Consider the following 25,408-nt stretch of genomic DNA (forward strand, 5'->3'; position numbering starts at 1 on the left):
TGTGGAGCAGAGAAGGGAGAGGAATGGGAGTCTGGCAGCCAGCAGCTGGCTGAGATTGCCATGGAGCCACAGACCAACCCCGGTGCACTTCTCCAAGGTCATACAAGCTTCTGTCAGCAAGAAATTGAAACCTTCTCTCTTGTGTTGTTATATAGGTGCTGACCTCAGGAATGTCACATTCAATAACTGGTAGGAAGTGGCTTTAGATTATTCTACCTGAATGTATTGCTTGTTTGCAAATACTGATGTATGAATTAATAGATGCTTTCTAGTGTATGCAAAAATCCAGGCATACTGAACTGGTCATAACTGTAGATCTTCAGGTGTAAGCTGGGTGTATTTCATGAGGAATTCATAGTTAACCTGAGATAACTTTCCCTTAGAAATGGAATTTTTGGATAGACAGTGATCTGTCAACTACAGCACATTTCTGTTTAAGGACTACTGCTTTTTAATAAAGATAGCTCAGGAGTTAGTGTCTGAAACAAATAATTACATGGTATTATGTTGCCAACTTAGTGAAAAATCAGTTGGTCACAGTTGTCTGATAACTCACACAATCTGCAGTGTGACACTTTATCAATGGCCTAATACAAAATCTATAATGGAGTATTTCATCAATCCTGAATTTCACCAAATTTCTGGATGCACAGCATTTTGAGCTATGTTCCTTATGAAGGCAGTGCTGAAAGTAAGGGTCTGAGGGCAGAACTTAGTTCTTGTATTCTGGCATCAGTTTCTGTGCTCTATTTATTTCGTTTGACTTCATTTGGGAAGAAAGAAACTAGGAAACTTTCTGAGTGAAGATTTTGGAGCTCTGTGCTAGTTATGAAGCTGTCTGCATCTCTCCTGTCTTTTTAAAGCTTCCTTAGAAAATGGGCTAGCCAAAAAATATTCTGGACATGACTGTACATAACATATGTGCATTTTCTTTACACAATACACTGCAGTTATTTCATTTTAAAGGGCTTCCTCCTAGCTCTGACAGATTTTGTCAAGCTACCACTTGACTTAATTTTATCTGGTTTTTTTTGTTGTTGTTTGTTTTGTTTGGTTTGGGTTGGTTTTTTTTACTTTTATGTCTTGAAACCAAATAAAGCTTCTTGCAAGTGTTTTGGGTTGGATTTTTTTTTTTTTTAAATGAAGGACAGTATTGGAGAAGTCTGTCTCCAGAAATCTAATATATTGTCTTCTAGAAACAAATACATCATGTGGATTTTTATGTAGGAGGCCTTTTAGACTTTTAAGAGTTGGGTGTTAGCCACAAGGTTCATGTGACATGACAAATGTGGAACATCTGTGTACTGATGCACATCACTGTTCTCAAAGTCATTCCCCCCACCACATGCATTGAATTAAATACAAGAATTTAGAGAAAAAACAGTTGGAAGAAGACATTCTGTCAAATACAATGGCAAGGATCTGTTGTGCAAGCTGTTGGAGCTCACACACTTCTCCACTCAGTTATTCAGAGCTCTGATGTGCTCTGTGCATTAACTGTTGCTACTTTGGAATGGGGAGAGTGGTATCATGCCTTCCTAGTTGGTGGAAAACTGTTTTCTGGATGGAAATTAGAGTTTAGCATAAGGAATTTCTCAATGCAGTTCCTTGTTTGAGTGATGTATGTGCTGTATATGAGGTAAGTAGGTGGCTAAGTTGGTTTACTTGTATTGGAAACGAAAGGTGGCTGAGTGGCTTAGAGCAGGATCTCTCACATTAAAACATGAATCTTAATAACTCTCCCTGAAATGACCTTACTTGGTGACCACTGTCCTTGTAAATCCTGAGTGCTACTGTTTGTCTCCATTCTATAGCTGGAGTAAGAGTGCTTGGCTATGGAATATCTGTGATATAGAAAAGCAATTCCTATGGGTAAGATTTGACCCGTAGCATTCTGAGCCAGAAGCTAGAAATCCTGTTCTTCTAGGCTGCTTAGCAAATGGCATGAAGGGTGCTGTACTGCATTACAGCTTGTATACTTGGTGCTATCACCTTGGCCTGACAAGGGAGGCTCAGGTTTAGATTGCAGGATACAGTACATCCAAAAATCAGACTTCCAGATGCAGGTCACAAATGATGTCGAGGTGCAACTCATGGTTGGGGTGGTAAGAAGTTCGCTGCTGTGCAGAAGACAAATGGCAGATATTCATAGTTATCTTTCTAAACAGTTTCAGAAGTGGTCTGAAACTGTTTAGGTTTGAACACGTAATTAAGCAGTTGTTTTTTTAAGTAATGTAAATCCATTCTTTCAGACATTTTCATCACAGACAAGGTTCATTGAATTTTGGTATTAAGAGCTAGAAATCAGTATTAAAAACTCAGCCCTTACTTCCTAGGTTCTCTTCATAGGCTCAACTCTGGGACTGCAAATGTAAAGAACCTCCTGTAGTTGATCTGGATTTACTTTCAAACATCTATCTCTGAGATGATTTCTGAATACTTCCTTCAAACATTGAGGTTATGATGGCTGTTTTCATGCTGTGCTTAACTCTTTCTTTGAAACTTTTTCTGAGTGTTTTAAAATCTTGTTCAAAAGATATTTTAATTTATAAGAGTTTCTACTTTAGAGTGCATGTAAAAGCTCTTGTTCCAGCATAGCCACATAGGTCTGCTTTTCAGACGCTGGAAAACTTGCTCACATTGAAAATATTACTTCACTTGGAAACAGCTGAATGATGCCCTGCTTTTGAAGGAGGTGTAAGAAATGGTCTGAAGTAAAGGGAGCATCTCGGGGATTTGTTGTCCAGAGGCAGATGCATAAGGAGTGGGCAGAAGTGGTATGTAAGACCTAAATAATTTGGGCATCCATTTCCATTGTCATGTTGTCTTAGAATTTGCTATGCTCTCATTAAATAGTTCTTATCATAAACCTATAGTTAGCTGATAACAAAATGCAGGTTCTTTAACCTTAAAAGTTAGGGGGTTTTGTTTGGGTTTAAGGGTGGCAGTTTTTGAAACTAACTTAATTTTTTTTGTTTATGTTTTTTGTTTGGTGTTGGTTGGTTGGGTCTTTTTATCTTTTTAAAAGCTTGTAATCCAAACCAACCAGCCACTCTCTCACCCCAGCCTGCCTGGGCTAAAAGGCTGCCCCCACCTACCTCTGTGGGCCCTGTGTTGTTAGGGAGCGAGGACCCATGCACATTTTTATATTGCATTTCTAGCAGACTTCTTGTCTTCAGTGCTGGCTACAGGAAGTGCAGTCTGAGTCCACATGCTCTTTGAAAGTCTGATGCAGAAGCTGAACTGATCTAATTGGTATCTCTTTGGTATAGGACTTGCCCATGCCTAGTATTTCTACTTTGAATGTGGTTTTTTGTTGTTGTTGTTTTTTGTTTGTTTGTTTTGTTGTTGATTTTCTTTTTTTAATTTAGCTTTGTAAAACTGTAGTTAGGAAACAAATCTGTACATCCAGAGCATGTAGGTGTTAAATTAAACTGGTGTTCCAAGTAATTAAATGCAGCTGCGATGTAAATTACTTATGTAAACACAGCAGTAATTTCACATCCTTAGAACAATTAAGTTCTGTATCTTCTTTTACCCATGCTTCAGTTTTGTGAAACAACTGAGAGTAATCCTGGGAGGCCCATCTGACTTCAGTCTGTTTTATTGCATGAAAATGCCCTTCAGAGTACTGGGAAAAAAATTTGATAATTTTTCTAAGTGTTTGAAGAGACTTCTGATGTCTTGAGTCTTTATTACACTAGAGGTCAGTGTACGATGGGAGCTTCTGTGCTGTGGTATAGAGTTTCTTGCAGAATCCTATTTCATTAACTTTGAAACCAGATTCTAAGAGAAACTGTAGCCTGTTACTATGGAAAAAACTTAACATTAATGTGTCTTGTGAGTTTCTTGGCTAAATGACTTTTTTGAGCTTCCTCTTTTTAATTCTCCTTGCTTAGGGAATATTAGGCAAGGATCAATAACAGTACTTTAATGTGGCAAGCATGAATATGCACATTCAGTTGTTCCAGCGTGCACCTCAAACGTTCACCTTGCATTACAATACCATGACTTTTTGGTTCAGATATATTTCTATATGCCAGGGTATTTACAGGAGTCATCCTTAACTCGTGCAGTGTACTTATTAAGGGCTTGGTGGGAGAATTGCTCCTGCACCTATTATTTTTAGAGTAGTAGGTGTCAGTTGTCAGCTTTCTGAGCACTGAGCTGGTAACCTCCAGGTGAATGGCTTCACTTCTGAATGCTGAGGAAAACGTAGTCAGGCGTGATTCTGTTGTGATATTTGTAGAGGTTCTTTCCTCAGCACGTGTTCTTCGGTTCTCCAGAAACATAATTTCCTTAAATATCTGGAATGTTCAAAAGCAGATTGTTTCTGAAAACATCATTGAGCAGAGGGACTAGAGCAGATGTTCAAACTATAACAAGTATTATCTGAGGCGGAATGGAAGAGAAGTGCACTGAAGGAGAGTCCTGCTGACTGGAGCAGATTACATCACAAATGGCAATTTAAGATAGGAGACAAAACCAATAGGGTGGATTTGAGCTGCTGAATGATTTCTGTGAGAAATACAAACAAAAGTGCCTGCATCCTGTTAGTCTTGTGTAGGGTTCTTCTAAAATGCCTCAAAAACATGAAAGAACATGGGATATTAAGAGTTTACAGGCTTACACCAGTATAGATGTAAGTGCAGTGATAGAACTGAATTTTCCTGTTCTTAAGTGATATTCTGAGTGTTCAAGAGATGTGGACCAATGAAAGTTTTTGTCATCTTTCTTTTTGATGGGATGGAAGTAAAAAGAAAAACAGTAAAAGGAAAACCAGCAGCCTGAAAATCTCCTTTGCACTTGGCTCCTGCCCAGTATGTTTTGTTACATGCCTCTGGAGCATTAAGAAGGATAACACCTCAGCTGAGATAGTGTGAAGGAGGTGTTAGACTCTGGTTTAATTGAACTCTCTATGAGGATTCCTGGCTTCACAGGAAAGTTGTTGCACTGTTGTTTTTCCAAGCTGATTTTTTTTTTTTTTTTTTCTGTAAAAAATTAATATGTACCAAGGCTTTGCAGAATTGGGCGTTATCAAAACATCTCTAAATGGTGTCAGGCTTCATTGGGTCGGGCAAGAGCCTGAGAAGGCAATGGCTTTGCAGAACTGATGTAAGTCATTAAGCAACAAATAAAACATCCTAAAAATTTATTTTCTTTTCCTATCCTTTTCTGACTGGAGGGATGCACCTTAATTGTTTTCAGTGAAACTCTTCAAAGTCTGTTGTGCATGTGAGAGCTCCAGAACTAGAAAGCTTATCTTAAAGAAGAGAAGCTGTTGTAGGTTCCTGTAGACAACATAGTGAATAGTCTGATAGACCCCTGCAATTTCTTGCATAGCAGCTCTGTGTCTGTGCACAGTGACCATCCTTCTGGGTTCAGCTGACAGATGTTATATCAGTCCAAATATTGATGTTTTCTGCATCCAGAAGAATATTTTTTATAGAAGAAATGTAAGTTTGATTATTCTCCTGGATCAAAAATGATAGATCTCTGTGGCTAAGCAGAGATGATTACCATTCTAGTTCCACTTTCTAGTTCATAATGTCAAGTATCCAAATGATATTTTGATGTCTGTCTTTCCTTCATGATGTACTGACTAATTCCAGTATCTATCTGTTGTGTAATAAAGCAGAGTCCATCAAAAAGGCCAAAATTAATACTTGGAGTGTCTTTTCCTGCTTTTGTTCTAAACTCTCAAAATGCAGGGGTTATCAGATATGCACTTCAAGTGGCTTGCCGGGCACTTCCCAGAGGAACTGCAGAGAGAGGGCAAAAAGTTGCAGCCAAGGTCAGTCTTGAAAAGGTTAGAATTCAATTCCCAGCTCTCACATTTTGATTTCAATCTCAAGTGTTTCCTGGTAGGTGCTCTGCATTTCTTAGGTCTTATGTTTGTCTCATCATGAAGTTTCTTGCCAAAACTTCTGGTAAGACTCCTGACACTAACAAGGATGTGTAGAATATAGTGACATGTGCAAACATATCCAAAAAAACCCCAACAAACCAACTCTGTCAAGATAGTTCAACTTACACCAGATTTTAAGGCTCTTTTAAAAGGACAGACTCTGATGGGCTTCAAAGCTGCAGCACCAAAGTCTTCTCTCTCTTGTTCCAATACACAAATGTAACATCTGCCAAAAAAAAAGAATTATTGAAATATACTGGTGGGACAGTGGCAGTGTGCACCAGATATAATGTGTGTTGGGCAATATAAATATCCCCTCTTCCCACCTCACAGTCTCTTCCAGTAAATCTGTGAAGTAGCTGACCTAAACTATAGCTGGATTTCAAATCCTTCTCTTTTTTTGTTGTTTGTTTGGTTGGTTTTGTTTTTGTTTGGGGTTTTGTTTCTGTTTGTTTTTGTTTCTATTTTGTGTTTTGTTTGTTTTGGTTTTGGGTTTGGTTTTTTAAAATATTGACACTTAAAGAAAAAGAAGGTAGGAACAGCAGAAGTAATCAGGCAACCCTGCAAGTCAATAGCAAGAAGGAATTTGGAAACTGAGCATTAGGTGATGTTGGAAAAACTAGTTTATCCTTCTTCCACCTATCCCCTCTTTTCTTCACCTTTCCTACCAGACTGAAGTGAGCACCCACTCATTTACTCTTCCAAAGTGCAGGAATGCTTATTTGAGGTAAATGGAAACTGGGAATGTGAAAACAATAGCATATTATTTACCATATTCTTAGAACTTTAGGCTAATTTCCTACCTGAAATACAGAGATAAGTATGGGTAGATCTTAAAAACTGGCTTAGTTCAAATGTGTGAACAGCTGTGTAACAGCAGGGAGAAGACTGAACTGCTGCCTTACCTGTTCTTGTGCACTGTAAGGTAGTCCATGTTTGTGGGTTTGCTTGTCTTCTAAAATCAGAATTTTTTCCAATTCAGGCAAAATTCCTGTCTTATCTGTCTTTTCAATGAATTATTTTTGTTTTGACCTCTTCTCTAGATGCTGTTATTAGTGTCTGACATGTTCAGCAGCTGCAGTGGAAGCAGAGCAGTGACCTGACTGCTCTTAACAGTTGTTACTCCAGTCGCATAGGATATCATGACTTCATTTTGTACCTCCTAATAGATTAAAAAAAGAAGTTGAATAAAGCAGTTATGAAAGTGAAAGCAGTGTATCTGACACCCAAACATATCTGCAGGTGAGCTGAGCCTGAGCTGACGAGGAGTAGAAATGTTATTTTAGTTACCAGCTATAACAGGAGTGAGACAGTAATCTGTTCAACAGCACAGAATGCTTCAGGTAGTTCAGGTCTGCATTGGAGAACTCCTCACTGCTCTTTGGAAAGACACAACTGCATGTGGTACAGAATAGAGTAACAAACCTGGAGTAGTTGATTACTGTAAGTTTTTATGAGTCCAGGGGATTGGCATCTTTAAGGACAGTGTGGTGCTGGAATAATTCAGCTAGTTTGAAACAACTTAACTTGGATACTTCATGAACATGAGTATCCATGTGGGCTAAATCACCCTGAAATTAATGTTACAGGAACAACCAGAGAAGTTTTGTATTTGCCAAAAAGAAAATAAAAACCAGTTGTGGTGCAAGGTGTGGGGATCAGAAATCAAGCCATGTGGCAGGTGTTGTCTGCAGAACTGGACTTGCTTTATAGGTCAGCTCTGCTAGGAGAGGTCTTAGGTCTGTCTCCTGGTTGCTATGGTTCTAGGAAGAGAATTGGCTTTCAGTTGCATCCGCTGATGTTTAATATTAAAGATTTTGAGGGTATTTTGGTAGATGCTGTTGGTGCTATTTTCTTCAGTGCTGCTTGACTTTATTGAAAGATGTAATACAGACTACTTGCTGTGAGGTGGTTAAGAGAAAGTTCAGAATTTCCAGAGAAACTGGTAGTTCAGGAATGTCTTATGTTAAAGGGTCAGACTCTAGTAACCATGAGGGATCAAGTTCCTCATAGTTCCTAGGAAACCACAAGACTTCTCCTCTGTGAGTATGGCTACAGCGCATCAATAGCTGGGCTTTGAAAAGTTCTGTTGCTTGTGGTGATGATCGTATCTATATGAGTGGGCAAGGTAGTAATATGGTCTAAACTTCTTCATTCCTGTCAATTAATCAGTTCATTCCCTTTGTGCTGCTGCCTGGTAGTTCTGTAGTTGTTGTCATATCCTGGGATGTGCATTTGTGGTTCTTACCCATACTTTATTGTGTTTGTTTCTTGTAGGAAGACTGCCTTTGGATTGTGAGCCACTTGGACATGGTGATGCAGATGTAGCTACAGGGTCAGGCCTGGATGGCTGGGATTTAAGGTAAGCCTTTGCTGAAAAATAGATGCAAATGTAAACCAGGAACTAAAGGTTGTTGTTTTTCTTTTTTTTCCTTTTTTTTTTTCATGGAGTTGTTTGTATCAAACATTTAAAGGAGAATCTGTGTGTGCCTCCTAGTGTGTATTTAACTTTAATAAAATGCAGTGATATAATAAAGATCCCAGAGTAGACTTTAGGACCTTCAGAAAAGCTGATTGGTATTTAAATACCTAGGAGATGCTCATGCAGCTTTAGGAAGAAATGTTATGCAGTAAGAAAGTGACAATATGAGTTCCTGAAACTTCAATATTCATTAAAAGACAGCAAGCAGCTGAGATGGACCCCTGTTCCAGCCTTTCTGTCATTCATTCTTCCAACTGTTGCATAACAAAATAACTTCAGCCATTCTAGACTATGTACAATTTCTTCAAATGTAACATTTTAATTAATTACAGATCTGTACTCTATTTCATGTTGCCCACTCTTCATGGTTGATTATATATTTGCAGTTTAGGTTTGATTCAGTTTTTTCAGTTCTTAGATAAGGGAGACCATTTCCCTATGTGAACACAAACCAAGAACAAAAGGTACCTTTCTGTGTGTGTGTTTGTAGCAAGTTCTGTCTGTTCCACAAAGGCAGATCTCCCATAACTTGTGGGGTTAATCTTGCTCTTGAAGAGTTGTGTAATTTTTGTCACTGGAGAGATGTGATTTCTTGGACATGATCAGGAAGATCTCACTGTTTCGCATCAGCATAATAGTATATAGCTGATCCATCTTTTAACTTTCCTAAGAGAAAATTGATGTCTAATTCTGGTCATAATGCCAGGCAAGAGCTGTCATCCTGTTAGTTCTCTTGCTACATATAGCCTGTGTTTTTTCACAGAGGTATGGTAGACCTTGTCAGTTGTTGCTCCAGAATTACGTGAGAGCTGTGTTCCTTGCAACTTGTCACCGGTCTTGAAAGCTGCAAGAACGTGGTGTGAAGAGTGGAAGCTTGAATGAAAGCTTCTTTTGCTGGTTTTAACATATTAGAAGAAAAGAGGGGGACTGGGACAGTGCCTGCTCTTACATGTGCTAGAGAGCTTTGCAAAGTTGGAAGGGCTTGCAGTAGAAAAGCAAAACCTAATTTTGATAACTTTGATCAGGGAGAAAAGGGAACTGAATCTTGACAATTCAGAATTAAAGCATTTTATAAAGTCTCCTTCAAAAATGTTAGAGCAAGCACATTCACAACACATTTATTGGTTTCTATGCAGTGAATAATGTAATGGAGGTGAGCAGTAAGTAGCCTGTTATTGCAATACTAATGCAGGTATGTGAACAGTCATGGGAATTTAATTTTTTAAGGGTGATATGTACATAACTTCTATCAACAAAGGCTAAAGTAATTTAAGCCTCCAGAGAATTTCTTGCTGAACTTGTTTCTTTGTATATACCATCATAAAGTGATTGTAACCTTCAGAAGATGATGCTATTAGACCATGTGAATAAGTATTCTGGCTGTATTTAAAAAGCAATCAACAGCTAAAATGAGGTTTATTTTCATAGACAATTTACACAAGTAGAGCTTGTTAACAGTACACAATTTACACACTTAAGTGACATAGCTGGACAAGGTCTGATAACTAAGCCAGATGCTACTTGGATATATAGTCTTTGGATGAACATGTTCAAGTTTTTCCACAGCATCTTGCAATACTGTGCAGTATTTACTGTATCTGTAACTGGCTTATAATGTTTGTTCATTAAGCAATTACATGGACTTCAGATTATCAGACTGTAAAATGATGAATGAAAATTGGTGATCCTGGGGGTCATGACCCAGCTTTCTACTTTGTTGTTGGAGTTCCATCTGAGTAAGACTGGACAGTGGACTTTGGAGGCTGGAAAATGTGCAGAGTGCAATCACATGAGTCACTTATGCTCTCTTTTCATGTCATTCCAGTAGACATAGTTTATGACCAGGTATTTTGTTTTCTAATTTACAGTGTTAGCTTTGCTAGCAGCATATCATTTATCATGTACTACCTGTACTGTGAAACTTCCACAAAGAGAGCAAAGTCAAGGCTCCATGTGCAAGTCCATGTACTGTCTTGCTGGACACTTAAGCAGCCCTGCTTATATATGAAGAAACATGGACTGTTCCTTCTAATACTGGTGTATTTTTAATTGCGTAAATTTCAGACAACTCTTACTGGCTAGTGTAGCTTGCAGAAACAGTGAACTGATTAATTTCTGCTATCTAGGGTAGAAATGGAACACTGGGGATGCCCAGTTTTGATAAATCCCATGTCAGTGCAGCAGTCCCCTTCAGGTTAATATTCTTGTTAATGCCCCTGGAAACTTCATCCTCTTCCTTCTCAGGCTAAAGGCAAAAGGATTTACTTCCTATTTATTTTTTCAGTAAGATTGTTCCCCTCTTCTCTGGTTTCAAGTCAGCTATTTTTTTTTTTAATAGTTTGTAAGCTGAATTATTAATGCTTGCACCATTTTAAAAAATAATGCCATGCAGTACCTGAGAGTTTCTTGCTGACCCAGCAGTTGGGGTGCCTTTTTTTTTTTTTTTCTGTTTTGATAACAGTTTACTTGAACTTTTGCACTTTACTGGTACAGAACAGTAGTACTAGATTTCTCACAAAAGCCAAGCTTACAGGAAATGTCATCCTGTTGAAAGTGGTTTGCTCTTACACAATGTGCTTTTGTTAAAGTGTGTGTGTTTGGTATAGTACCTGTTGTGCCTAATATTCTCTGGCAGTGTTACTTGTGCTCAGTTTACCTGAGAGTGGAAGTGTTAATGTTGGAATAGCCTGGAGTTTTGTGCAGAGGGCCCAGGTGTTCAGTTGTAATTAAATGTCAATCAGCTCTTCACCTTCTCCTTTGTTGGTGAGGACTGATCTTATGCTATTTTCTCCATACAATTCCTCTCAGACTTTAGGATTGCCTTACTTGAAGGCATCCTCAAAACTTTGATTTTGACCCATCTGGGTCTGACACTGTGTACTTTCTGTAGTAGGGCTTTTGAGGAGCAGCCTGTCCACCAAGGGTAATTTCTTCCTAATTTCCATTCAGTGAACACTTTCAGTTTTGTTTCTAGGATTTGAATTACTTATGCCTCTTCCCAAAGCTTTTATTGCAGTGCCCTACTGAAAATGTCAGAAATTTTCAACTTTAGGAATATGTTTCCCCCCAAACTGTAATGACTCAGAGTGTTGTTGTAAAGCCATGCAAAGCAAGAGAGGGTCAAAAAATCTGAGAAGCAGTGATTCAATTGTAATGTTTTTGCTCATTTCTTTGAATTATGCATTCTAACTTCATTAGTGGCTTCTACAAACCTTGGTGTTCATGACTTGCAACTGATACCTTTTCTAAAAACAGAGGGAGGGAGGAGAGGGAGTACTCTGTTTATTTCAACAACCACAAGCAACACTTCCAAAATACACTTGTGGTTGTATCACAGAGTTATGAATCTTAGGTTATCTAGTGGTGACTAACGTGGTGAGACAGTAGCCTAGAATGTCCAGGCTTTATTTAGAAAAGGTAATTCTTGTCGAAGACAACACCAGTGTTTCATTCACTGTGTTTGCTGAACCCGTAAGTACAGATATCAAGTCTGTTGACAGTTCACGATGCCAAGATACAGCAGCTTGTCTTTCAGGGTCTGACTACAAGTTTTAAAGGATTTTGCAGTACAGAAAGAAACAAATTCCTCTCCCCCTCCAGCTTCCCTCCTTCCAAATGCACTTTTTAGGCTGTCCTATGGTTTGATCAAAGTTAACAAAACACTGTGATATCTCTGGATCAGATAGATTTTTCACTTACATTGTGGTGATTTTTTTAACACTATTACTCATTAGAGAGGTGGTTCAAAAATAGATAGTAACAGCTTTCTAAATTCTTCAGCCCAAGCCTAGATTATACCAGTTGTTACATTTAGAGAATCCTATGTGTTAAGAAAAAAATTACTTTTTTTTCCTCACTGCAAGTTAAACCTGTAGGGTCTGTTTGTGTGTCTTCAGTAAGGCAGGAATCTTTTACTGTTCTGCCTATTTAAAAATAAAATGGACGAGCAAATCCTCTCTGGCAAGCTGGGAGTTCCTCAGTTTTTGGGTTATATACAGTTTGCATTGAAGATAAGCTGGTTTGGGGGGCATAGGCTTTGACACAGAACATGTGGCTTTATTCCCATGGACAGACAATGCAGCTGAACTGGGGATTACTGAACACTGTGAAGTCCTCCCTGACTTGCCACCTTCTCACTGATTCAGAGTGCAGGGAATTGTTTGCCCCTGTGACAATAACATCATTTTATATGTGTCTAGTAGTGAAAGAATGAATGATATCTTCTCCCAGAAAGACAAAAAGTGTTTGTGTTGGTTTTGGGTTTTCTTTTAAAGTGTTGTTGGTTTGGGGTTTGTTTTTTTAAAGATAAATAAAAAATCCTCTGTGGGTCATTTTAGGCTCTCACAGAAACTTGAATGTGCTAAATGAGTATGTTTCCCTAGCTGAGCCAATAGGGATAGCCAGGCACAGGCAACACTTTTATCCCACGAAAGGGAGGAGGGGTGAATGAGCCAGAAGATATAAGCTGAAACAAAGCCATGCTGTCCTTCTGAGTCATTCGCATACACTGGATGGGTAAGGCTTCCTGCTTCCTGGGACACAGAAGTGGGGTCATGATTCTAACAATGGATGTTGGTAAGTCGCTTTTTATTAAATTTGTCTGTGGGTTTTTTCCTGGGAAGTCTCTCCTTCCCCTTCCCTCCCTAGCTGAAAAGAAGATATCTGTAAACTGGGAGGCTGAATTGTTAAATAAAAGAATGCTTAATCCAGACTTTGCATGCTGTGTGCACTTCACTGTGTGTACACTGGTGTTATTTCTCGACTGTTACTCATTGAAGCATATATCCTCTCTTGCAAAGAAAGACCTTGGTATCAAAAGTCTGTCTGTTAATTTGTACTTCTGTCTTCTCTGGGGCAGAACCTGTGGCCTGAGAGATACATGATATCTCACTCTCTTTGATAATAGACGTGATAGTGTCTGGAAGATACATGCTAGATCATAGGCTTGTTGAAAAGAGCTAGTGGTGAGCTAATGTATTGGCTATGGCTTCCTCTACTCTGTGTTTACAGAAATTTTGTACTGGGGAGGAAGAGAGGAAAAACAACCACATTTCTGTGGTAGGCAGCTCTGCTTTATGTGCTTAGAGCCAAGGAAGTGTATGTGAAAAAGCACACACAGGATTTGGTTTTTTTTAATTAGATATGAAAGTGAAATCTTTAACATAGTTCCCTGTGTGATAGGGAGAATGAATGTAGAGTGGTTTCTATAAAAGAAACAAGCAATCCCAGTCCTGCTTCTTGAGAGGGGGTGTGTTTCCATGTCATAGCTTGCATCCTTCAAATTCCACAGTAATAAAAGACCTTGGATTTTAAATGGTTATGGATAGGACATAAAGCACCAGTGGTTGTGCTCTGCCAGCATGCTCTCGGCTGCTCCTTCTCTTTACCAGCTGCAAGCATGCCTGCTGCATTTTTAAGAGGTTTGTTGAACTTTTGTGAGCAGTTGGTTCAGCTACTTTTTTTTCACCACAGTGCAGAAGCATAATGTGACATGTTCTACAAGCTCTGTTCAAAGTCTGTTTCATCTACTTGTCACATGCTGGGTTTACTCCATGCTAATGAAAAGCTCTCTGTCCCCCGTGTATCGGAATTGATTCAGTTGGGCATATGCTGGGCCCTAAAGGGAAAAACTCTCTGTGCCTTCTTATGGTTCTTTGACTTTACTGAGACTTCCAGAAGGTGACCCAGCTGGGTTCTTCATGCACAATTTAGAGGAGATAGCAAACCACTTCGTTTAACCCACCCACACCTAATTAAAGTTGCTTTGTTATCATCTGTGTTGCCAAGTTTGAAACCAGGGGCTCTTTTTGTGTTCAAGGTATGTATGATTTGCAAATCAGCTAAACTTGGGCCTTTAACTGAGATGATAAAATTTAACACAAGCTCAAAGAGGAGTAAGATGGTGTATGGCTGACAATTTTCCATTAAGTGGAAGATGATTTTTAAAAAAAGTTTCAGTGATTATTTGTCCCTTCCATTAGAGTTGCTTCTAGAGGAGCCAAATTTCAGGCCCTTAAAGCAGTTTGAATAGCAGGGCTTGGCGATCCTCTTCTACCCTTGCTCAAATAAGAAGGATTGATGCCTAGATTGTAGATGTCATGCCAAGTATTTTAGGAGGATGCCCTGGCACTGTTCAGAATTTACATGCTTGTGGGAGATAGAGATAACAGGTTTTGCCCACAAGACACTTCTTCACCTTTTGAAGTACCAGTGTTCCTGTACTGCCCTGGAGTAATTGAACTCTTTGTTTTGGAGAGACTGGGGGGGATGTTAATAATATATGGTTGAAAAAATAGCTTTTATTTGCCTATAATTACATATTTGCATTGTGTGCTGTTTCTTTGCACTGTGAGGTGCTCACCTATGTTTCATTGGATCCAAGCCTGATTTTTTTTCTCAGAACCATGTCACTGCACTGGTTTCTCAGGAATTACTGTGCCCTTGTAGTTCTAGTGGTAATTTTTGGTTATAACAACTTGTATGGTTAGTAAACATATATTTGGGAAGGTCCTAATTCTGTAAGAATTCTTAAATTATAGTTCTCAACTTCTCTGGGGGAAAATGGTTCTAACTACCTGAAAGGAAACATTGTAATTCAAGGATTTATAACAGGGAATTCTAGTACTTCGCAAGTGTATTTAGGTTACAGCAAAAAATATGCAAGTAATGCCTTATGTCTCAGTCTGGGACATGGATAGTGTCCCATGAAGTTTATCTGCTTAGTTTCACCCACCTTTTAAAGCTGTCCTTGCTGTTCTTGGAACTGTTTGCTTATTTCAAGTTGCATGTTTGCATTACAAGTCAGGGCTGATGACTTCTTTTATATGGGCATAAAATACTTAAGCTGTTTTTTAACAGAATAAAACTTCTCTTCCTTAAGATAATTGTAGGAATAGTTGTGCATTTGTTTCAAGTTTGTATTTAATAAGTTTGATTCTGCTGCATTTGACTTAGCAGCTTCTAATTTCTGTCAGGAGGAGGACTAAAAATGTTTTGGATGGGGGGAGTAAAAAGGAGGGCTGCAAGACAGAGTTGACAGTATAATTGGATTTGAAGCAGCTACAGGCTGGGACTGTTGCAACAGCTGATTTGATCCTTCTGAGTTTCAAGAGCTATTTATGGTAGATTAGCTGTATCAAAGCTCTACTGTTCCAACCATAAAAGGTTGGTCCTCTGTGAAGTTGCCACACTGCATTTGGCTTAGTCCTCTGAGGTCGGAGAGCCTATAGCTTTTTATGTGGATAAATCCAGTGATGGATGGAAATACTAAAGGCAGATCAAGGAATAACACTGTTGAGGACTTCAGATGGCAGCGAACTCTTAAAAGGAGATTTTCACTAATAAATTTTTTGCTCTGATGTTTGGAATCAGCACTTGGATATAGCTCCTGCATATTTACTGCATTTGGTGAACGCATGCTTTTAGGAAAGCGCTGTTCTAAATTTATCTGACTTATCTGAATCATCTTGACTGCACATGTACTTGCCAGCCATGCATGTTGATATTTGGTAACTTTTGTGAAGTCACTTTTCTGTTTTCTAAGCCTGTGAGTGTTAGGTCCTTTGGAAAGGAATCTTAGCTGAAGTGAGTAACTTCTTTAAAAGAAGAATTATTAAGCACTTGGCTAAAGAGAGCTTCGGGAGATATCTGTAACTATTTTGAGAAGACACTGATTCCTTTTGCTACATCTTTCTGTCCTCTGTGTAAAGGCAGACAAGTGGATTTTTTACAGGACTCTGAAGTAAGTAGCACCTCGTCCGGAGAGCTTGCACGCAGTCGCTTGAGTCAGTTGTGTCAGAATATTCGCAGCACTGTCATGTTGAAATGCAAGTGGGTTTTTTCCAGCCTGTGCATGCCGGTCCTTCAGCCTTCCTTAAGGCATTTTGTGGTTTTATTTTCGTGGTTTTGATTAGAAGATGAGTTCATTCTGCTATGAATGGAAAGTCCTGTCACCGGTTGGTTTGTGTGATGTGTCTATTCTTTTTCAGTTTTAATATGTTAACCTTAGGCACAGTGCTACAAACGGCTATAAGAGCACTTATATAGCAACAGAAGTTTTCCGTAGTAATTTTCTCTTGTGTTTAAGAAGTTCTATAAACACATGTGAATACTGTTGCATTGGATATCTCTGTTGTACTTTGAGACTTAGAGTGTTCTGAAGAAAACTTCCTCCAACTTTCCATTCTCTTATTTTTAAACATTATCAGAACACCACAGGTGGAAGTTACTGGCACTGGTTTACCTTCCTCTCCTGCAGCAGTGCCCTTTCATGCAGTTACTTGAGCCAGATGTTTGAGAATATTCACAGTGTTGTCAGGTTGAAATGCAAGTGGGTTTATTCCAGCCTGTTAAAAGGGGGGAGCATAAGGGATGGGGGGATGGGAAGAAAAGTTTCCTTGCTTCAAGGATATCCCAGATGCTGTGTTTTAATCTCCAGAAACAATAATGGTGTCCTTGCAAAAAAAAAAAAAAAAATCTCAATTTCCCTTTCAGGAACTAGCAATTTCAGGCCATCTTCCATTTTCTTTGGATTACAAATCTATATTTCTCCATCAAATGTATCTAGAATTTTTATTCTGAATTATATAAGCCTTTGGTTTAGTCCAGGGAATACCAGAAGACAGAACATATCTGGAGCATTACTGTTTAAAAACTACTTTATCAATTTGGGGATGGGAATATTTTATTGGAATAACCAATAAAATATATATATTGAATTTTTCTCACACAGACTTTGTTAGATATACATTTAAATACTCACCTCTATCTGTGTATTTTATAGGAGATAGACTCATTCTACCTGCAGAAGTGAGGATTAGGAAGAAACTACCTGATCAATATACTCCCTCAGACAGCATCCTAATTTTTGTATTGGATTAACAGATGTGTGCTTCAGTTTGAAACCTGATGTCAAAATGTTTTTACATAATTTCTAGTAAAATTAGTATTTTTAAGAAGCATCCTTTTTTATGTGATCTGATTTTGTTTTCCTTTGCTAATTACATTTTAAAAAGCAAGTTGCTATAAATTATTCCACCATTTTAATATGCCTGATTTGTTCCTGTTAACCTGTTAGAAGGTGTCAATACCTTAAAAGCCTTAAAACCACAAAGCCATCAGATGTGGAAGTTAGATACCCCAGAGTGTGCAGAAGAGCAGGAATATACTGTTAGAGCTCTTAACTTGAATTTCAGATTCAAGTGCACTAACAGTATAACACAGGAAATATTTTGATTGATGAAAACTAAAAATATCCAGTCCTTTTCATGCAGCAAAGGCTTAAATGTGTTGGAATAAGTAAATTTTTTTTTAAGTGTTAATTCTACCTCATCCCATGATGTTTTGTCTTGATTGAATTGCTAAATTACATTTTTAGCAAAAATTTCCAGTAAGAAGGAGAATTTCAAATTTCTCTGGGTGTTATTCTGCAGGACTATAGGTTTGTACTTGACATTTCTTTGCTAAATTCTTTGTATTTGATAGTTTATATGGGATAAAGGTAGTGGAGACATGCAAACAGTATTGATCTGTCTTTGAACTATGCCTATTTCTATACAGAGCTCCCTAAAACTATCTAGTTGAGGAACAGTAAAATGATAGTGCAGATTTCTTCTTCACAGTGAGTCAAGGTAGACTCAGAGAGGGTCTAATTGAACCATTTGTGGCCAAACATTTCCAGACAGGTCAGAGGAGTCTTTTGCCAGTTTTCTGTGTGGAAAGTTTATGTGTCTTATGCATCCTAACATATTATGAGCCGAGGTTTCTCTTTTGTCTGGGTTATGTTGATGAAGTTGTCTGAAAGCTTTATATAGTCTTACTACATTTGTTTATGCAAAAGGATATTAGGAGTGTGTAGAAGTTGTGGTTTGTGGTTTTGGTTTTTTTTTTTTTTTAAATGCAACATTGTCATTTTACTTGCTTAGAACATGTTCACAAGATCAACTCTTGTCCATGAAACCTTTAATATAAGGAATAGAGGAGAAACTGCACAAGCTTATTTAGTTTAAATTGTTATTTTTTGAGTTCATGTTTTTTTCCCCAGTGTGTTGGCTGTTGTGCATGGCAGTTTCAATGCAGTTTTCAGGTGGCAAAAGCTGTGGAATAATTTGCAGTACCAGGGTGGCTGAGATTATTCACTTAGCAGAGGCATTGTGATTCTCAGTGTGTTTTCTTGCTCAATGCAAAGGCTTCTGTTTCTCCATGGAAAAGCCTCCATTTGACATAATGGAGGGGAATAGTGACCTCGAAAAGGAATTAGTGTGCACAATGGGCTCACCTTATTAGTTCCCTGGTTTCACTGTTTTCCCAATTAGACACTTCAGGGTTAACAGACACATTGGAAGGTTGTGATTTTTAATAAGCAAAACATGTCCTACTTGGAGTCTGCCTTAAGCAGATAAGAATGCATTGGGTAACTGGTGATAAAAATGCTTCTGATGTCACTTATTCACGTGGTGGTGTGTTGAAGGGAGTCTTTCAGTAGAGAGGGTACAACAACTGTGCATTAACTCTTTGCTGATTTGTTTGGATTTAGTTGATGAAATGGTCTCTCTTTGCTCTAATGATGCCAGTTTTCAGGGTTTAAAAAAACAACAAAAAAAAATCTTTCAAAGACCCAGATTAAAATAGTGTGGATTCCCAGACATGTCTCTCTTCAAGTATACAAAAAAGCATCATGAGAAACTTGGACATCAACCATCATTTGTTGTAATAACTAAGGCTAGATACATTTCTAAAGCAGGTTGAGGCTCCATCATACCATTATGGAGGAAGTGTGCAATTTCCTGATGGAATTCAGCTGTCTGACACCAAAAGATGCCATGCTGTTACTAGTGGTCTGTTACAAAGGAACTGCATTTAGGTGTTACTGCCAAAGTACTGTAAGAAGTTAATAATACTTCTGTGGAGTTAATGACTGCCAAATGTGCTCCTCATGGCTTATACCTGTAAAACTCTTGGCAGTCAGCAAAGACCCACAGGATTTCATTCTTGCTTTGTTATATCAGCCTTAGATTTAGACAAAAATACTGTCTATTCCCCAAAATAAAACAAAGGTAGCACTGTCTCCTATTAGCTCACTGTGGAAGGATGAAGGAGTGTGGATTAATGTTTCAGAACAGTTGCACCAAGTGTTCCAGAGAATATGCAAGTCATATGTGCTTTACATGTGACTTTTTCAATCTTGCCCTTTCTGACAAGAAGCGCAGTTAAGGCTCAGAGACAGCTACAATAACTCTCTAACTCTTAGAAAATAATTGCCCCAACTGTTTATATTAATATGAAAAATGGACAGTATTTCAGTGTATTTTACATTAAGAGCCAACTGGCCCTGAAAGCAGGGTGAGATCCTACTGAAAGCAGCATTTCAGGCAGCTGTTGGCATTCCAGCTGTGCCTAGGGTTGGTCAGGCTGACCATGTAGCCACAAGTTAGGTCTGGGAGTTAAGACCTGGGTTCACTTGGCTTCAGTGTCAGTCATCATAACACCTGCCTGTCTTCAGTTACAATAAAAAAAAACTTGTCAGATTTTTCTAACACAGACAACTGGAGCTGAACAACTGACACAGTTGTTGCTCCAGCAGCACTGGATTTCACTTTTTGTTCCTCTTCATTGTGAAGACAAGTAGCTATTTTCTGCAGTGAGTAAAGCTAACCTTGAATTACATATTTCTTATTGTAGTCAAACATCATTTGAAAAACAGACTTAAGGCTTCAGTGTTGGTAACTCTAAGCAACTTGAAGCTGAGGCAAATAAAGCTTACTGCATGCCTTAAAAACTCTTGAGTTAGTTTTTACTAACCTATTTCAAATGCTAACTCCTGGAGTTGAACTCAGCAAAACCTATGTGAATTGTACAAGTTGGCTTTGAAAACATATGTCAACGCCTGTCTTTTCATTCTGATCAGATAGTAGGGGGTGGCTTTGCAAGTAAGGAAACTTTGCATTTGGAGGTTGTGGTTCAGAATGGGAAACTTCATTTTATACCAGTAAAATTAACTCTGGTTTTTAAAGGCTGGATTACAGATTTAAATACCAAATTCTTGCGTGGAAGTTTCCCATCTTTCCTACTTCCATTTCTTAAATTATACTTTGTAAAATAGCACAGAATATGTTTTGGTTATAGAGCTCTACATACTAAAATATTCTATTTATCAGCACACAGATATGTAAAGGTGTGTTACAAATGTAACTGTGGCAGATGTAGTTTCAATCTTGTCAAAATGCAGTGTCAGTTTATACGTGGAATTATTGGAAATTATTACTGTAGGTCTGCAAAAAAATTAAAAAGTTTGCACTCGCAGTCAATCAACTGTCCTGAGAACAAACCATTAGAAGGTTTTTTGTGGTCAATTCTGCTTATCAGAATCCTCTAGAATTGTGTTTCAACTGGCTACAGTTGTTTTGTACCTGAAACATAGTGAATCAGAACACCTCTGGAAGAAATATCCTCTGTTTGCAAAAATTCTTTGTATTTGGTGTGTGGACAGCTTTGATTTTTTTTTTTTTTCTTGTTGAAATTTCTAGAAAGGATAAGGATCTTTTTGCTTATTCAGAGCAAGAAAGATTAACTGAACTAACCACCTAGGCTAACAAAGGTAAGGTCATAAATTTTATCAAATGACATGACAAATCTACCACATCTGACATCTCCTGAGGATTTTGGAGGAGTATGGATCAGGCAGGTAGATCTGTATGTGTACATGCATCTGTAAAGGGCAGATAGACTTACACAAACATATTGCCCCTTTCAGCAGCTGTGAGTCATGCAGTGAAGAGCCAGGCAGGCCAACAGTGCTGGTGCCAGAAGGATTGGTATGTAGGAATCTGTGCCAAGTCTTCATCAGGCTCCTGATTGCCATGTGTATTTGAAGAGTGACCTGTCCAGATGGAGATCTTGCAGAGGTGGGAATGGCATGTTTAAGGTGTAGAAAACCTGGCTAGGTTAAGTGCTTTGAAAAAGTAGAAAAGACTTGGTTGTCTTGAAGTATATCAGAGCTCAAAAGGACAGATTTGATTATCCCGTGCTCACTTATAGCATAGTGTGACAGATAAGAGATAAGTGTTCAGATCAGAGGAACTCTGGTAACTGAAAGAGTTTTGAAGTTAAGAAAGCTCCTGTATATGCAAATGGTTGGCATTTCTCTTCTGACTAGAGGCTGGAAGCCTTTGCTGATCAGTCATTAGGTGAAGTCACAACCCTTTACGTGTAGGAGCTATGTTTAGTTGGGCACAGGAAAAGTTACCCATCCTGGCACTTACTCAGAGTGAGCCATCCATAGAGGCTTAGATTTTCTGGTGTTAAATGTGTTTTTGGCTATTTGGACTATGTGTGTTTTCAGACTATAAGGATTCATAAGGGTTAAGTCAAAGGAGAAAACATAGTATCAACACACTTTTGTCCAGCATTTTATTCTCTGAGCAAATAATGTGTTCCAAACATATTGACTAGGAATTATAGCAATTACTAATTGCAGAAAAAAACATAATATTATCAATAAGACTTTGTGGTCTTCATAGCTGCCCTACTTTAAGCAAGGGAGGTCAAAAGCAGCCTTGCTATTCACTTGCTTGTAGACCAGTGCTTAGGGTTGTCTTGGAGTGGGTAAGTTTCAAAATGAGATCTCCTTATTTCTTTTGGAAATACCTAAGCAATTGGATGCCATTTGGTGAGGCCAGTCCAATTCTTTCCTACTATTGTCTGGAATGATGGTTGCTATCCACCTGTGTTAGACATTTCAGCACACCTACTGGATCATGCTCCTGCAAATAATCAAGGCCAGGGCTACCAAGTTTGTTCTTCTTACTCTTTCAGGCAGCTAATGGTTTGGATTGGCAGGTAGGAATAGTGGAAGTTGCAAGCTTGCTTTAAAACACCAGTTTAGGAATCCTTCCCACTCCTCTCTCCGTTCTCAGTTTGCTCCAGAACCACTCTCTCCAGCAGTGTCAGTTGGCTACATGGTCACACAAATCAGGGAACTTCTCTGTAAGAACTTTTTTCCACTTCTTCTCGAGCCCTGAGGGTTTCCCAAACCCACTCACGTGGCTATGCCAGTGTGGGTGCTGATTTAGTGGTGGTGGGAGAGTCAGGTTTTGAAAAGAGCTGCTCAGTGTGGGAGTGAGAATGAAGGATAGGTGAGTAGGGAACGCTGCGTTGGCTCTGGTTAGGTGGCAGGAGGAGACAAAAACTGGGGGCCCTGTGAGCTCTGTGAGGTACCTCAGTGCTTTGCTTTCACCACATCGGGTGGGATGTCAAGATTTAAATGTTTTTGATGTGAGGTCTAGCATACTGTGTTCATGATAGCCTCAGTCTGCTTGATTTAAAGGCTTAAGCAAACCATGGTAAAGCAGGTAGGACAATGTGTTATGCAAGTGTTGTGCCAATATTCTTATGTAAAAATGAATTACTCTTATATTTTAAGACACTATATTGATTTTTGGACCAAGTCTACTGCTGTGTCTTCTAACCCAGGGTTAAAATTTCCCAGTGATTTACTTGCCTCTGAGTCATGCTTCTGAAAGAGTGCCACGGGGACTTAAATCTGAACAGTCTTCTACTTGAAATTAGTTAGTTCTGCACCTTTCATTTGAGATATAAGTAAGTATTTGTCTTGAATTACAGAAGCTCACAGACTGCCTGTGCTGGGTTGTTTGGACTTCAGTAAAAATAGGTATAAGTAAAAGTAGGGCATAATTTTGATGGGCAGCTATGAAAGACTTATGTTTGATATCACAGGAACTTTACAGCTTGATTGAAGGCAGCACAAAAGTAGCACATTTCTGGTGAAACACTAAATATTTCTGATTTAAACCTAGGGCTAGTAATTGAGTAAACTTTTATGAGTGACTTCCAGTGCCTGTGATGATGTGAGACTGAATGCAGGCAATGAAATGTCATGACAGGACAACTCCAAGAAAGTTAATTGTCAGGGAAAAAGTGACTTCACACACATTCTTCTCAGCAAACACTTGAGATAAATCAAGAACTGTTAGGTTTAGTTGCCCTGGCTTGTTCTTCCTATTATTGCAAGTAGCCTTCCACAGCAGGCCTCTTGCTCTCTATTGCAAGACTTTGGAGAGACAGAGAGGAGAGAAGGCAAGAGTTAGGAGAGATCAAGCTTTAGGGACCAGGCTTTGAGACAGAAAGGTAGAGGTATTTTAAAGGGAAGCACTTAAAGAAAAGGAGCTCTCCCATGCTTTTGTTTCCACTGTCTTGATTGGATAAATGAGCTAGTTTAAACAGGATCTTCAGTCACCTCTCTGCTGGGAACTGACAGGGTTGATATGTTGGGATAATAGTCTGAGATTTAATCTGAGTATTGCATCATGGGATTACACACTAGGAGGTGTAAATTACTAGTTTTCAACATGACTTCACTTACATGACCTGTACCCTTACAATGCCTCATTCAGTACCTTGAGGTATTTTACTCCTTATTTATACTTTTTACTCAGTCTATGAAACACAACCTGCTGCTCAACTTCAGAGCCTAATGAATGGTTTGAGTTGAAATGAGCTTCAGACTGATTAACACTTCTGAATTGCTTCTTTCTTGTGACAGGTAACAATTAGTTGAATTAACATATCATTTTTTGGTGTCTGTGTTGCTTCCACAAACATGATTTTTGTGTTAAACACTTTCACTGTTGGCAGGGAGCAAAACTTAAGCGTTGCCCTTGCATATTCCTAGACTAGTGGGCTGAAACCTAACCATGAAAGCCAGTGGAGCCGAGATGTGCCCTTCTGCCTGTAAAGGGATGCTTTACTGCAGCTCCTGCTGGGCAGACGTGTGAGAATCTTCCTGATACAGAGGAGTAATTTTGTCAGTTCACTGGGGGTTAAGTGTATTCAGTAGAGTACAGTAAAAACAATGCATTTGTGGTACTGTTCCCATGGCCATCAAGCTGTACTCTCTGTGGGTGGTCTAGCAAGGCAGACAAGCTCTAAACGTTTGGAAATATTTACATAATTCAGGACCCTGAAGCTGGCCAACATGGCTGTGTATCCTACAAGAGTACCAGGTGCCAAAAAAAATTGGGCATTCAGCTTTATCCAGCCTATCATGTTTTTCTTTGTAGCTAAAAGTCCTTCCTTCAACCACCTGCCAAGTGCTGTAGCTGTTTAGCTTTAAGGGTTGTCAGCTACCCAAACCTGGTTTTGTTGCAGGCCAGAGATTTAACTTAAAAGCCACAAAAAAAAAGGTAAATAAAGGTGGGTGATGGTGGTACTAGAGCTTTGCAGGGCAGACTTAGTTCAGATTTTTTTCACCTCCTTTTGGAGCACTTGGCAAAGCAAAAATCAAGCTTTTGGCTCAGGCATTCTTGAAGTAAATTATTTTAACCTGTTGTTTTTTAAAATAATCATAATAATTAAAAAAAAATTCAGCTTCTAAAGGACATCCTGTAGAAGTGAAAGGTCCCCCTTCACCACAAAGAATCTCTCCCAGTTAGGGCAAACAGGCATCTTGTGACTTTTACAATAGGTCTTTGTGTTCTGAAGACCTAGCATAAATTATTCCTCCCTAAAGGCGGCTGGGAAAGAAAAAAACAAGGACAAATATGCTGGTTTGTCCACAAAAACAAGGCAGAAATACTGTAATTCCACCACGGTGATGGGTGTTTGCTGTACCTGACCAGTGTCCAGGACTGTCTGTAGTGCAAGGCTTTTTACAGTAGTCTTCCCACATACCAGTCTCTGTCCAGAGCTGTGACCTGGGAGCTAGAGGAAGCATCAAGTGAAAAATTGCAAGTGATGATGTTCTATAAAGCCATTTTATTTATGGTACTTCAGACATTATGGATTGGCCAATAGACCATTGTATCAGTCACAATTTTAGCCTTTCTTTTTTTAAAACAGGATCATGATTACAACCTTCAGGACTTCTGACCTTTCTTCTTTACTGTCTAAGTTGCTGGTCTCTAATTTCTCTTTCCTTTCCCTGCAACGATTATACCCATTTTATTACTTTTTTATTATTATTACTTAAGTTATTCTTCATTTGCATTTCTCTCCTCCTTTAT

General features: G+C 38.7%; 1 protein-coding gene across 17 annotated transcripts in view; it reads left to right on the forward strand.

Moving 5' to 3' along the window:
- The window catches only part of SVIL (supervillin), a 139,141-nt gene that overhangs the window by 21,379 nt on the left and 92,354 nt on the right, over positions 1-25,408 (forward strand). For 4 of the 17 annotated variants that reach the window (XM_050310323.1, XM_050310294.1, XM_050310284.1 and 1 more), the window contains exon 1: positions 12,905-12,965. In XM_050310323.1, coding sequence (XP_050166280.1) covers positions 12,944-12,965 — 22 coding nt within the window. In that variant the 5' untranslated portion in view covers positions 12,905-12,943. Of the gene's footprint in view, positions 1-8,185; positions 8,271-12,886; positions 12,966-25,408 lie in introns of those variants that run through there. The other 13 variants (XM_050310332.1, XM_050310342.1, XM_050310352.1 and 10 more) reach the window with 8 other exon arrangements.

Source organism: Myiozetetes cayanensis, unplaced genomic scaffold (assembly GCF_022539395.1).
Source record: "Myiozetetes cayanensis isolate MyiCay16 unplaced genomic scaffold, myiCay2020 scf1, whole genome shotgun sequence".
In the NCBI taxonomy this organism is placed as follows: domain Eukaryota; kingdom Metazoa; phylum Chordata; class Aves; order Passeriformes; family Tyrannidae; genus Myiozetetes; species Myiozetetes cayanensis.